The sequence below is a fragment of the Micromys minutus genome (assembly GCF_963924665.1).
Source record: "Micromys minutus genome assembly, chromosome: 25".
NCBI lineage: Eukaryota > Metazoa > Chordata > Mammalia > Rodentia > Muridae > Micromys > Micromys minutus.
The window spans coordinates 22,543,114-22,557,138 of NC_137960.1; the positions used below are offsets into that span (position 1 = coordinate 22,543,114).

A 14,025-nucleotide genomic window follows, 5' to 3' on the forward strand; every position below is an offset into this window, starting at 1 on the left:
GGCACATCTGAGCAGACTAGTAAACCTGTGAGCTCAGCTTGTGCCTACTTCTCTTCTCCGAACCAAGACATCCTGAGTCCTGGAGTTCTTTTCTTGTCCTCTTCTCCCATACTTCCCATTTTAATCCTTCTCAGTCCCTTCATTCCTTCCCTATAGTACTTCCTCCTTCTCCCTCCTCCTCCCTCCCTCCCCAGTCTAGCAGTTCCTCCTTCTCCCTTCTCCTCCGTCCCCAGTCTAGCAGTTCTTTCTTGCCCCCCCCTTCCCCACTTCCCTCTCGCGCTGCACAGCTGCAGTTCCCCCGGCAGCCGGCAGAGGGGGCCCTGCCGGGCCTCGCCCCTGCGGTGCGCGCTTCCTGTGAGGTCAGGTGGGAGGAAGCGGCCGCCCGTGGACGCCGAGCCCCGCGAGCCGTGGTGCGCGCAGGTGGGTGGTGTTCGCGCCGGACCCAGGGTCCGCGCCCCTTCCCATCGCTGTGGGACCCGGGGCCACGCCTGACCGAGGCGCTACGGCGGCGGCACGGGTGGCCCAGCCTGCGGGATGACAAAGCACAGGACGCCGCGAGGAACCGCGAGCCTGCCGCTCCACGCCGCGCTCCTCCCCGGGCCCAACCCGCCCAGGTTCCCCGGCGGCGCGTACGGCGTTGAGAGGAGCACGAAGGTGCTCCTTGGGTGACAGTGCCCGGTCCATCGGCACCCTTAGAGGCTGCAAAGCTGGGCTCCCCCAGCGCTGCAGGTGCAGCTTGCACCCGGTGTGCTGTTGGACCTCGTCCTTTGGCACGGGTGCTCCCTGCCAGCAAGGGGTAGTGGGGGGCGTGCCCTCTGCAGGGGAGGTCCGCCCTCCCCAGCGCGGTGTCCCCCAGGTTCTGCCACCTGCGTGGAGACCTAAGAGGATCTAGATAGTTCCTTAACCTTTGCTCTTTTGGCAGTCCTTGGGAACCACGATCTAACCCTGTTTTGTTTTTGTTTTTCCTTTTTGTTGCTATTGTTTTGGTTTCTGTTTTTAAGTTAGCATGCAAAATACTGCCCTCCCTGCTTCTTTTTTGAGGCAGAATTTCACTTATCAGAAGCTGGCCTTTATTTAACCCCTGACTTTCCAGCCTGTACCTCCTGGAGTCTGGTGGCTGTTTACAGGTGTGCACCACCTGACCGTAGGGCCGACCCTCCCTATCTTCCTCCCTTGCATATTTTTTAAACCTCTTTTCATTAATAGGACTAGCACCCGTTAAGGTGACCATACTGAAAAACATCCTCTCATTTACCTATAACAGGCCCTTTGAGGTCAGGGGAAAGATCTGTCTTGCAGTCCCTAGACAACTATAGAAGGGTATGCATTTCTTGCAGGTCCAGCCCAGCAGAAATTCAGTTATCCAGGAGAATGGTGAGGATCTTGGCTAATGGGGAAATCGTTCAGGATGATGACCCCCGAGTGAGGACTTCCACCCAACAGAGAAGTAGCAGCCCTCGGCAGGTAGGCATCCATCCTGAAGGGAAGGGTAGCAGCGGGCCCCAACTCCCAGAAGTCACAAGCTGCCATCTTCCCTTCTGTAGCAGTGGCTCTCAACCTTCCTACTGCTGTGACTCAGTAATGCAGTTCCTCATGGTGTTCTGACCCAGAGTGTAAAATTATTTTCCTTGCTCCTTTGTAACTACTGTTTTGCTACTGTTATGAGTTCTCATGTAAATACCCATGTTTTTTGATGGTCTCGGGTGAAAGGGCTGGGGTCAGGTTGAGAACCATTGCTCTATATAGTCTGAAGCTCTCTGCACAGAGCGTCTAACAGTAAGAATAGACTTGCTGTCTGGCTCCTGCCTTCAGGGAAGAGAGCCTCCTGTAGCTCTCAAAGCTAGGGACTCACCTTTGGTGGGATTTGCAAAGGCCCCTGGAGCCAGCATCTCTAGAATATGGGATGGAGATGAGATGCTGGCTTCAGTTATGGAGAGAGTGCTGACCCCTCCCCTCTCCTCTCCATCCTGACCACCTTTATTAGGAAAACACAGGCTCTGAGATTTTGTGTCCCGGTTGGTCCCAGGAAAGGAAGCATTGTTTGTAGGATGGTCATGGGGTGGGGGGCGGGGTTCAGCCTGGAGTCTCCTGGTTGGCACCTCAGTTACCAGGAAGCTTCTGGACTCATTTGTCTTGTCTTAACCTTCCAGGGCTTCTTCAACAGAGGCCATGGCACACCTCCAGGGGGGCCTGGATCCCGCCAGCAGCAGGCCGGTGCCCGTCTGGGTGGCGCCCAGTCTCCTTTCAATGACCTGAACCGGCAGCTGGTGAACATGGGCTTTCCACAGTGGCATCTTGGGAACCACGTGGTGGAACCTGTGACCTCCATCCTCCTGCTCTTCCTGCTCATGATGCTAGGGGTTCGTGGCCTCCTGCTAGTGGGCCTGGTCTACCTGGTGTCCCACCTGAGCCAGCGGTGACCTCCGGGGACTCGCGAGGGTGGGAGTGGTCAGTAGGATTGACGGGGCTTTGGGGCTTCGGTGCGAGATGATGCACAGGGGGAGGGAGCTTGGGTGTGCTCAGAAGGTGTGATGGGCGTGAGACCGTGAGCGTAGATTTTTTTTTCCCCCTGCTGCAAGAGGCAGAGGAACTCTTTGGGCCAGCACTGCTGAGAAAATAGTCCTGTGTGTTTCTGGAATGTTTTTAGGGGACACAGGGCCTCCACTAAAAAGCACAAGCTAGAGTAAGAAAGGCTTAGTATGTTGCATTCTTCCGGGATGCAAGTCTTTCCACCAGGCGCAAACCTGGAGTTCCGAGCAGCTGGGAACTGTCCAGCGTTTCATAGCATTCCTTTATTTTAACGGTGTCTTTTTTATTGGCTGCGCTTATTTCCAAGGAAAGATATTGACATTCTGTTTGTTACGACGTTTTCCAAGACAGAGTCTCACTGTGTAGCCTTGGCTGGCCTGGAACTCATCAAGTAGACCAGGTTGGCCTTGAACTCACAGAGATCCTTCTGCCTCTTCCTCCCAAGTGCTGGGACCAAAGGTGTATGACACATGCCCAGGTATTGTGATCTTTTCAATAAATACATTGGAGTCCCTTTTGAGAAGCCGGTGAATGAGTCATATCTGCACAGCCTAGAAGGCAGAGGAAGAAGGGGGTGGGGTAGTTGGTTTTGGAGAGGGAGTGGCAGGACCTTTGGCCTTGGTGACTTCTGGGGTTTTTTTTTTCCAGTAGGACGGGGGCTGGAAGGCGAGGTGCAGGTCTGGACCTCTTCCCTAGTGCCGTGGGAATCTCTAGGCACCCCAACACTCTAAACTCCAAGGTCAGCTTTTGGGGAGAGGTGGTCTTTTGGGTGACCAGGGACGTGCTAGGAGTGAAAGAACTGAGTACCTGTCTGGGGTCTCCCTGCTCAGGGGCTCCACCCAGGGGCTGCTCAGGATCCCCCAGCCATCAGGAGCTCTCACAAGCCCTGACCACAATGAACTGTCCTTGGCGGGTCTTGGGACCAGGTAGCCCTGATTTTCTGGCAGGAGGCATGGGTTTGGCTCTTGAACTCTCTTTGTTTTTTGGGGGGTTTGATTAGGTTTGGTTTTTAGTGGGGGAGGGCTGTTGGAGGCAGTGTTGGTCTCCCTGTGCAGCCCTGGCTGTCCCGGAACTCACCCTGTAGACCAGGCTGGCCTGGAGATCCGCCTGTCTCTGCCTCCCTAGTGCTTGTATTAAAGGCGTGAGCCACCACCACCCAGAGGCTCCTGAAGTCTTGAGTCTTCATGGCGAATGCCTGAGAGAGGTAATGGGTGGCAGTTCTGGTAATGGGTGGCAGTTCCGGTCTGGTGGGTTCAGGGTGACAGTTCCAGGAGTGAAACCTGAAGACCTGGCCTCCCTTGGTATGAGCAACCTCCCCGTCTCAGGTCCCCAAGGCTGGCTGTGTGTGGCCAGGTGAGGTAGGTAGTGCAGAGATGGTTTCTCTTCTCTGGGCCTTGCTCTTCTGCTTAGAACAACCTTCCTCAGGCCACGTGCCCACTGCTCCCTGGGGCTGGGAGCCTCTGTCAGGGCGGAACTCCTTTACCAAAGGTTTCCTGACTCTTCATGTCTGGGGGTTAGAGGAGAGACACGGGCATCCTTGGTGGTGAAGGGGTGTAGCTGTCAGCCACTTGGAATCTCAGCTCTTCACTGTGACATCTCCTGCCTTAGCAGGTTGGCCTGCTCACCTCCCCAGCCATAACAGAAGCCCTGTCCCCATCCCGCTCCCCTGAGCCACCTTGTCTCTCTGGCGCTTCGGGTCCATGTTCAGTTTGCTGGACTTGTTCCTTAAGGGATGTGAATTAGGGTTCCCGTGTAACACACTGGAGCTTCACAGTTGAAGGGGACCTTTGTGGGAATGCAGTCTCCTCTCCCCAAATCAGAGTCCACACCCTGGGAAGAGAATCCATTCCTCACTGAAGACAAACGAGCAAGCTTTCAGGTCCAGATGAGGGACCCAGCGGCAGCAGGGTCTCAGTGGGAAGCGAGCAAGACTCCCATTTCCAGCGGCCAAGAAGCTGGGCAGCAGCAGACTGACTGCATTAGCATACAGAGCAAAGGGTACTGGGGCTGGAGGTGTCCTGGCTCTGTGTCCTTAGCCTCTGGGCTCACTGTCACTGTTCTGCTTGCTTCTCCAGCCGTGGGTCTGAAAGCACTAGGACAACCTGACCCAATCCAGGCTGAGATGCCCCACCCTGCCCCTGGAAGGGTGGGCTGTGTGGTCCCAGGCTTACATAGAGCACAGGTTGGCATTGAATTTGCAGTGGTCTTGTTTCAGCCTCCCCAGTAACAGGGATTGTAGGCATGTGAGGCTATGATAGTGTTGTTGTTGTCGTCATGTTGTTAGTGTTTGCGGTACTAAGATTGAGCCCAGGGCCTCCCTTGCACAGGCTAGGCACACAACTCCTGCTGAGCTCCAGCCACAATCCTCTTTTTGATTTTTGATTTTGTTTAAAGTTGTCCACTCTGGCTTTGAACTCATGCTGTAGCACAGGTAGGCCTTGCACTTGTGAGTCACTTAGCTCAACCTCCCAAGAAACTAGGAATATACATTTATGCCATCTACCTAGCCCAGTTCCTTAGAGTTACACCAGTGTGAATGAACATGAATATTTGAACTTTTAGGCTTTTTTTTCTTTTTTAAAAATTTACTATATGTACTAATTATATATATATAAGTATATATATGTATGTATATGCATGTATGTATATATATGTGTGTGTGTGTGCTGTCTGAATGTACATCTGAATGCCAGAAGAGGGCACCAGGATTTCATTATAGTTGGTTGTGAACCACCATGTGGTTGCTGGGAATTGAACTCAGGACCTCTGGAAGAGCAGTCAGTGCTCTTAACCACTGAGCCATTTCTCCAGTCCCGAATTACTAGTTTTTATATATCACAGTAAGTTAAATACACTTCCCATCTTTAATTCTTTTCTTGGCTGTCTGTTCTGGGCATATTTTATGGTTAAAAATAAAAAAGTCATTCCATAGAATTTTAGCGTGGGGTGAATTGTGGTCCTTTTTTTGGGGAACTATCACATAGACCCCAAAAGGAGCTGTAACCCCGAACTGGGTGTAGGTCATAGTGGAAAAGCCTGTTTCCAGGAGTGTAACTCCTGGTCCTTGGCTCTCAGCTTCACAAGTGTTCTGGAAACAGCTGTGTGCCAGTAAAGGCTGAGAGAAACAGCCCAGGTGATTGGTTCTCAACCTATGGGTCACGACCCCTTTCACAGAGATCACATATTGTGTATCCTGCACATTGACATCACAGTTCATAACAGTACCAAGATTACAGTTATAAAGTAGCATCGAAAATAATTTGATGATGGAGGGGGTTCACCACATGAAGAACTGTAGTAAAGGGTCAGCATTAGGAGGGTTGAGAACTACACAGCCTTAGCAGCTGAGAGGATGCAGTCTCGCCTTCACCAGTAGAGGGCCTCGCCCCGCGGCTGCCTGTTGCTGCCCAAGAACCCCCTTCGCCACTAATTAATGTGTCAGGGAGACTCTTGCAAGGGCCATTTCAGCTGTTTTGGCCTGTTCTTGCCCATGGTGGAGCTTAGTAGGTGGTTGTTACCCAGTTTGGCACAGCCAGTGTCTGCCATCTTGTTCAATGAGCATCAGGGCTAAGGTGAATCAAAGTCATGAAAAATAAAAACCATCGGGCTTTTAGGTCTGAACACAGCTGTGAAAGCCACAGGCATGGCTTGTAGACCTGTGTTTTGAAAGTTGTCTCATAGCGCCACCTGGTGGAGAGTCTGGGCGGGAGCATGGCCCACCTCCAGGGAACTTCCTGGAGGCGAGTGACCGCCCACAGTTTTATTCTAATCCACACTTACTGTGGCTTTGTCCTGGTCTGAGTCTAGTGTCAGGGAGAGTTACAAGCCTCCTGTCACCTTATCAAAGAAAAGTGGACCTATGCCTTTTCCACAAGCGGGATGCAGGCTTAGGAGAGGAAATAAAACCGGGTCTCCTCTCTACCCCTCAGTACACTGAATAAGGGAGCTGGCGTGCCTGGGGTCAACTGGGGAAGGATGAGTCATGGCCTCTCTTAGTGGTATTTCACAGCCTTGGTTATTTCTAGTCTACATTTCTGCTGATGCATGAAGTGACCCAGCTGGGGGGAGGGTGTGACTTGGTCCCTTTCTAGGGCTGTGTGCTCTGTAAGTGGGGGTGGCCAAACATCTAGCCCAGCACATCCAGAAATTGCCCACCAGTCCCTCTCACCCCCTCCTAGCTTTCTTTGCTCAGGGGCCTGGTGCCCTGTGGTTGTTTTTTTTTTTTTTTTTTTTTTTTTATTATTATCAGTGGGATGTGTGACATATGACGTGGCTGTCATTTCTCATAGGGCGCCAGTGACTTAGTGTTTGTCTTTTTCACAAGGCCAGTCAGGCAGATTTCTTGCATCTCTGGGCAGGTGTGTCCCAGTTGCCCTGCCTGAGTTGGGGAGAGTGGATTGCCTACAGCTCTTGCTGGGCCCAGCGAGTCTGGGTTGAGGCATAGTGGCTCAGAGGAGTGCTTTAAATCTGACCACAGCCTGAGGGACTCCGTTGAAAGCTGCTGATGGTGTCAGGAATAGAGTTCAACTTCCTTTTGAAATTCTAGTAGGGTAAAAAAAAAGAAAGGTGTCTAAATCTGGTTACTACCTGTCAGTATATGGCTGTTAAGAAATCGCCCGGGGATGGAGAAGTGTTTCAGGCAGACAGCTGCTTTTCAAGCATGAGGTGCTGGGTTTGATCCCCCAAACCCTCCCTCTCCAACATGTGCACAAAGCCAGGCTTGGTAGTACTTGTATATAATCCCATGCTGGGAGTTAGAGACAGACATATACCTGGGACTCACTGGCCAGTCGGCTTAGCCTCCTTGGTAAGTTCCAGACTAGAGAGAGAGACTCTGCCTCAAAAACCAAATGTGGATGTCACACGAGGAAAGACATCTGAGGTTTTCCTTAGTGACTTAGTCCGAGTTAGCTGAGGGCTGGACTTGAGTCTCTGGTGTGGAACCTGGGTCTCCTGGCTTTGAGCCATTTCTCTCAGGCCTGTCTTTAACTGCTGACTTCATCTGTTGCATCTCTAGAGCTGTGTCTGCAGACGGCCCTGGAGATTGCCCCCAGCTTGTCACCCCAGACTCATCTCTAACTTGGTTTATTCTGTCTCTTGCTAATTCCTCCCACCCAAGTGAATTCAACCGAGACCTACAGACTCCTCTCACCCGGGTTCCTACTGGCTAATGGAGAAATGGCCTGCTCCTTACTAACGCTAGGCACGTGGTTCAGAGGGTTTGGAGGACAGAGAAGCAACTAGAAAACTAAAGTTCTTAAGACAGGATAAATGTCCCCTCTGTTTTCACAAAAGCCAAGAGTGGCCAATACAGTTCTCAAGAATGACACCCCACCCCCTTACCCATCAGCCTTGCCTCAGAGCCCACAATAGCTGCAAACACCAGCCATCACACCCTTATTACCAGCAGCGAGGAAGAAAGCCAATGACAATTCTCTGACTACTCAGGTTCACTCCTTCCTGGTCATGTGGTCCTTCAGCAACTTTGCTGTGAGTCTGTCAGTTCGATGTCTGTCCATCTCCTAACTCCCTTTTAGACCAGAAGCTCCATGGGGTAGAGCATCCAAACTACCTTTCCCACTATTCTAGCCCTGCATATGATAAGTTCCCGGTAGAATTACTGGTGGAGGGAACAGCCGGAATTGTGCTATATACATGCTCTTGATAGGACAAGAAGTAGCTTCTAGATTAAGGCCGTGATGATGTTGCTATGGACCAGGCTTTATCCAGGAAAGATGGAGTGTGGGAGCCTGTTTAACTTCCTGCAGACCCCAAGAGGTAGACCTGGCTGTGCTTAGCAAGTAGAAAGACAGGACAAGAAGGTTGTCACTCCAAATGGGAAAAGATAGGCTGTGAGCTTGGCTGTCCAGACTAAGGTCTACCATCCCCACCCACCAAATTCTGTGTCTAACACAAATTTCCAGGATAGCCAGCTTCTCTGGGTATTTCTGCATTCTGAATGGCTGTCCACTGGGGAAACCTCCCTGTGTCAAAGGGTGAAGAGACCAGTATCCTGTGGGTAGCTCTGGTACCCAGCCATCTTCCTCTGACATATGTGAAGGAGCCCCGGGCTCTTCTTGACATCAGAGGAGGGCAGGCTGGCTGCAGTGGGCTGTCTCGGGTTTGATTGCAGAGTTGTATTGCTGGGCCTAGCTCCTGCTTCTTGGCTAGTGGAGGTGGTGGGGGTCCTCCTGCACCAGGTCGCCTTACATCACAGATACAGAGAGACACGTGGCACTGTTTCTGCAGTATTCTCCCTCCTCAGATTTGATGGGACTTTCCAGGCTAGAGCAAATGCTTGTTTGTAAGCTATCAAGAACCCCAGTGGGAAATTTCACACACTGTAGCCCAGAGATGCTAATGGCTGGCTGAGGTCACATGGCCGACTGATGATCTGGACAGGCTGTGTTCTGTGGTTCATTCTATCACAGAACTCATTTGGTCCCCAGGACACCAGAAGGTGATTAGAAATGGCCACCGCTGCCTTGATTCCAGAGACCACCAGCAGGTGGCGCTAGGTACCCAGTTGCTACTTAGCTTCTGGGGGGGAGGGGGAAGACCAGCCAACATGTCTGAGAGTAATTGGAGCCAGAGACAGGCTTTGAGGATGAGCTCCTACTTTGTGCTTGAGCACCCAGGGTCAGTGGAGGACCTGAGGAACCCAAATAAGGTTGTTCGGATTCCAAATCCTTCTGAATTTATTGTCAATGGAACAGCACTAGAGAATTACTCATGCCGAGTGGGTGACCTAGAGAGATGGAGTACAGCAATAAAGACTATCAATATGGTGGCACCTAACTCCAACTGCTCATCCTTCTTCTGGGCTTTAGACCAGCCTCTTTATCTGTCTCACCCCAGCTCCTGGCCCATTTCCTCATACAGCTTCAGAGACAGCCTAGGGCCTGGACTTTCTTCTCTTCTGTCTTTCTCTGTCTGTCTGTCTGTACATGTGTATGTCTGTCTCTGTCTCTCCCTTCCCCTCCCTCCTCCCCTGAATCCTCTCCCTCACCCTCTTACCTATTCTTCTCCCACTCCTTCCTTTTAGTCTCCAGGGACCCTGCAGGTCTAGCTCCACCCCCATTACCTCATCTGCAATGTGGCAAACCAATACCAATGGGTTTCTAGGATGTGGTTTCCATGGCGACCATGCATCTCCCACCTCCTGGTGTTTGGCCCTGGGCAGGTTGCCGTGGAGACTCTCACCTCATTGAGTAGTGATTTGTGACTGTTTCTCTATATTTCAGCAGCAGCTTCTTAGGGACAACGGAGCCCAAATGGTTCTTTCTTGATCATAGTAAAGCCCAGATGCCTCTCCGAGAGCATTTCCCCAGCCATGATGTCCCCAGTGTGTTTTGTTAGCACAAGGTTTCCCTGAAAATTCTCCTCCTCTTACAGTGTTACTGTAGTTTCAGGGTCAGAGCCTGTACACTGGCAGTCCTAACAAGCTAGGCTTAGCCACCCATCCTCCATAGATTGACTACACAGACAAGTACCAATGGGAGTGGAGAGAAGAGACGTATACAGTATGGCCACTCTGACAGGATACAAACCTACGACCCTCAAGTCCACTTGTTTTGGTTTAAATAAAGCACTAGAGGCACGCGTAGCTGAGTGGCCCTGGCCAGGGCGTGTGGTCCTGCCCATCACTGGCCCACCTTTGTTTCTGCTCCTGTCTCTTCTATAGGGTGGGTAGCAAGTGGTCAGAGATGTGTGTAATTGCTCACAGTAGCCAGGTTCCTCCTCTGGCCACACCATGCTTCAGCTTTTCCTTTTTCTACTGGCACAAGGTTCCCAGGGAACTCTTCCATCTTGGGTCAGTGGTTCAAATAGTCTGCTACCCATGGGAGAAACACCATCTCTCTTCCCAGTATGTTTGTTCTGCCAAAGGTTTGTCATGCACAAAACACCTTCGATGGCTGCCCAAGTGGGTGGTCACAGAGAAATGGGTCAAACTGGATCCATTTTCCTTTCTTTCTACCCAGAATGCTCTCTGAGGCCATGTGAGTCAATGCACAAAGCCTTCAGATGCAACTGGAGAGGGTCTGTCAGCAGCCATTTTCTTGCGGAGCCTGGTTGGCTTTGGAGAGAAGTTTGGCATAGGGAAGAGAAGGAAGCAAGCCCAGCTCAAGAAGAGATGCTAAAAAGGGGAAGCATTTGAGGCAGAGGGACCAGGGGAGCCCAAAGGGAGAGGTAGGGATATAAGAAGGCTAAGTCCTGGCAGGGGAGTCCCAAGTCTAGTGTCTTTTACAAATCACCCCCACAACGCAAACCCAAACCAGACCTCCTCTCTCCCTGCCAAGCAGGGAATGTGTTTGTGGACATGAAAACATATTAAGTGCATGGCAGCCCCTGTCCCCCAAGTTGAAGCCATTACAGTAATGAATGAAGGCAGGAGACTCATTAAAGATTCCTCTTTCCCTCTTCTGCCAGATAGATCAGTCAGGGGAGAGGGAGCGTGTGCCACAGCAGACAGAAGGAGGGGACTCAGAGGGGGGTGAGCCCCCCAGGCATTTGCTGAACAGTGAAACACAAAGGACCCTAGTGAGAGGGGCTGGGAGCCAGGGGAGGGGGGGCTGGTAGGGAGGGCCAGGAGAGCCTTTTGGGCTCCCAGGGATCTGTGGTCCATTTTCCTTCCTGCTTTGCACAACATGAGGGTCTCTGTAACCATGGAAACCGGCCTGCAGTCCGGGGAGGGATCTCAGTGCTGGCTGTTGAGTTCTCAGTGAGCACACACTAGAGTCCCTGGGATCCCGTCCTGCTCCCCTTAGATTTCTAGGTGAGCCTGGTCAATCTAGAGCACCTACGTCTATCCAGGGTGAACATGGGGTGAGGACCAGTAGCTGTACACTCCAGGATTCCGCCTAAAACCAGTTCACACAGAGCCAGCTCCATCCTGAGGAGCAGCCTTGAGGACTGGGCAGATGAGCCACAGGGAGAGAGGCTGGATGCTTAGAGAAGGCAACTTTCATCTTGCCTTGCTTTGATACATTGGTGATCCCTCCCTCCCTTTCTCCTTCCTTCCCTCTCTCCCTCCCTCCTCCTCTCCCTCCCTTCTTTATTTTCTTCTTATTCCTGTGGCCAATCTGCTTTCCCATTTCATTTGGTATTTGTAAGAATCACTTATATAATATGTCATGTTTCCAGAGTAGCGTTTCCCAGGCCTCTCTCTCTCCTACACCCTCCAGACAGTGGCCCCCAATGGCTTCAGGAAAGCAGGCATCCTCATCCCTTTGGGCGGGTGGGTCACGCTCTGTGTTTGACTAAGAAAAGTCACTTCACAAGAAGGAAAAGTTAACTGTGGCTCATGGTTTCTGCCATGGCTGCTTGGCTTGTTGATCCTGGAAATGAACGTGGCAAGATCAGGAGGACAGGCCGGGGGAGCTGTCCACCTCATGGTGGCTGGTAAGTAAGAAGAGAGACAGGGAGTCTCAGTGCACCCTTCAAGGGTGTGTCCCTACCGACACAAGTTCTTTTAGTAGGCCCCCAACTCCTGAAGGTTTTGTAGACTGGGGACCAACCCTTTAGCAACCTGGGCCTTTGGGGGAACACTGGAGACCCCAACTCTGAGTGGAATGTGGGGAATACCCACTTCTTTGGCCTCCTGAAGCTGTTCTCAAACTCTAAGGGTAATGGCTCTTTCAGACTTCCCTCTGTGCTTTCTGAGTGAACAACCTGGCGGGACTGTAGGTGGAGCCCAGAGCGACCTCAAAGGAGGGATTCTGCACCAGCCCTAAAGTTTCTTAGTGTTCTGACCCTGTTTTAGCAGCCACCTCAGTTGGGGCAGGTTTACACAACTGGTTTGTAAGCACTGCCTTGTGGGTATTTTTAGGTCCTGCTCAATGGGTGGGTAGAAGCTTTGTATGTATACTCGGGAGTCCTGGGACAGGCATGGTGAGATAGTATAGCTGGGGGAAGGGGCTCATAGATGTCCTTGGAACTTCAGAGACTGAAGACATTAGACAAAGATGGTAGCAGAAGAATTGATGGGGTGTGGTCAAACAGCTAGCTGCCTCTGGGGTCTGGAGCCCCCAAGGCTTCCCGGAACAGAGTGTGATGGGCCCTGGATGCCCTGGGATTCTTCCACCAGGAGGAACCTTTCATATACGTGCAAGCACACTCTCTATCTCTCTGTTTCTCTGTGTCTCTGTCTCTATCTCTCTGTCTCTATCTCTCTGTCTCTGTGTCTCTCTCTCTCTGCCCAAGGCCACTTCTAGTGCCAGAGTTGAATGTGTAAGGTGACAATGACAACTCTATGAGGTGCTAGGTTTCCTGTGACTGGTCCCTATCTTGGTGGCATGGGTGCAGTGACCAAATCAAGAGTGACACCATTTATGTCTCCCTGGCTGGAGGGGAGCTGGGTATCTGCAGGATGTTGTCCACCTCTGTTCTCCTTGGCTCCTACAGGAAGTGAAACAGCAAAGGCGCCCAGAACCCATTTCCCGGAGCCCCGTCTCTTGCCCCCAGTTTGTGGGGACTTAATGTGCCAAGTTTCCTGAATTAGAAATCGTGGGAGGAAAACACTTCCAAGTATATTTCAGAACCGGCCGGAAGTTGTTAAGGTCTCTTTGGGTAGAAGGTCGACTGTTTTATGATCCCTGTCCAGGTTCTCTCGCCCAGTAGATACTGAGGGCTTCTTAAGACCAGGTCCTGAGGAAAGCCTTAAGACTCTAAGAACCAAAGGGACACAGGGACAGAGGGGACACAGGGGACCTGAGATATGAACCTTGCTTCCATCAATTCACCCTCTAATTGGCAGACAAACATGGCAACACCCACATCACAATCCAGTGACCATAGTTCCGATGTTACAGGGGGCAGGTCTCTTGGGAACTCTAGAGATATTCCACCCTGGGATAGTCAGGCCACAAGGCATGTTTCTTAACAGAAACCCATTTTCTACTATTTAACTTTCCTGCTGGTAACACAGTGGCCTTGACCCACAGCTCCAGGTGGTGATGCACCCTGTTCCACATAAGCCACCAGCATAGTGTTTCCCTTGTCCACAGCCAGTGGACATGCTGTCAAGGCAGAGTGAACTGAGACTTCTCTGCTTTGATTGGGAGATTCTAGAAGTGGGGGGCAGTCTAGAAGCCACCTTGAGATATCATGGGAATTCAGCCTCAGACAATGAAAGACTTGGTGACATTTTTTACGGGTCAGATCCATCCTAAAACCCATTGTCCCTCTGAACGTGCAAACACACAGACACGGAGCTCAGGTGCTCCAGTGGACACCCGGATAGAGGACTTCACAAGCCAGTGGACAAGAAGTGGCAGTAGGCAGAGGGAAACCACAGTTGCCTTCCAAGAATGACAGCAGTCACATGTGCATGGCTCCTGGTAGATTTCGAAGGCGACAGGACCCTGAAAAACTCCAAAGGCTCTGGTTATTCAGAACTGCCAGGGAGTGACCACACCCATAAAGCCAGTCATGCTGGTTCCACGTCAGAAGCTTAAACATACTACAGCCTGAGAATGGAACCTCTGGGTCCTGGGA

The 14,025-nt window shown here is 51.6% G+C and overlaps 1 protein-coding gene across 1 annotated transcript; it reads left to right on the forward strand.

The window, feature by feature from the left end:
* The first annotated feature begins 360 nt into the window (after positions 1-360).
* On the forward strand, positions 361-3,001 carry FAM241B (family with sequence similarity 241 member B). The gene is made up of 3 exons (XM_080938269.1): positions 361-420; positions 1,338-1,464; positions 2,151-3,001. The coding sequence occupies exons 2-3, from the start codon at positions 1,372-1,374 to the stop codon at positions 2,418-2,420; spliced, it is 363 nt and encodes a 120-aa protein (XP_080794395.1). The 5' UTR covers positions 361-420; positions 1,338-1,371; the 3' UTR covers positions 2,421-3,001.
* The last annotated feature ends 11,024 nt before the right edge of the window (positions 3,002-14,025 follow it).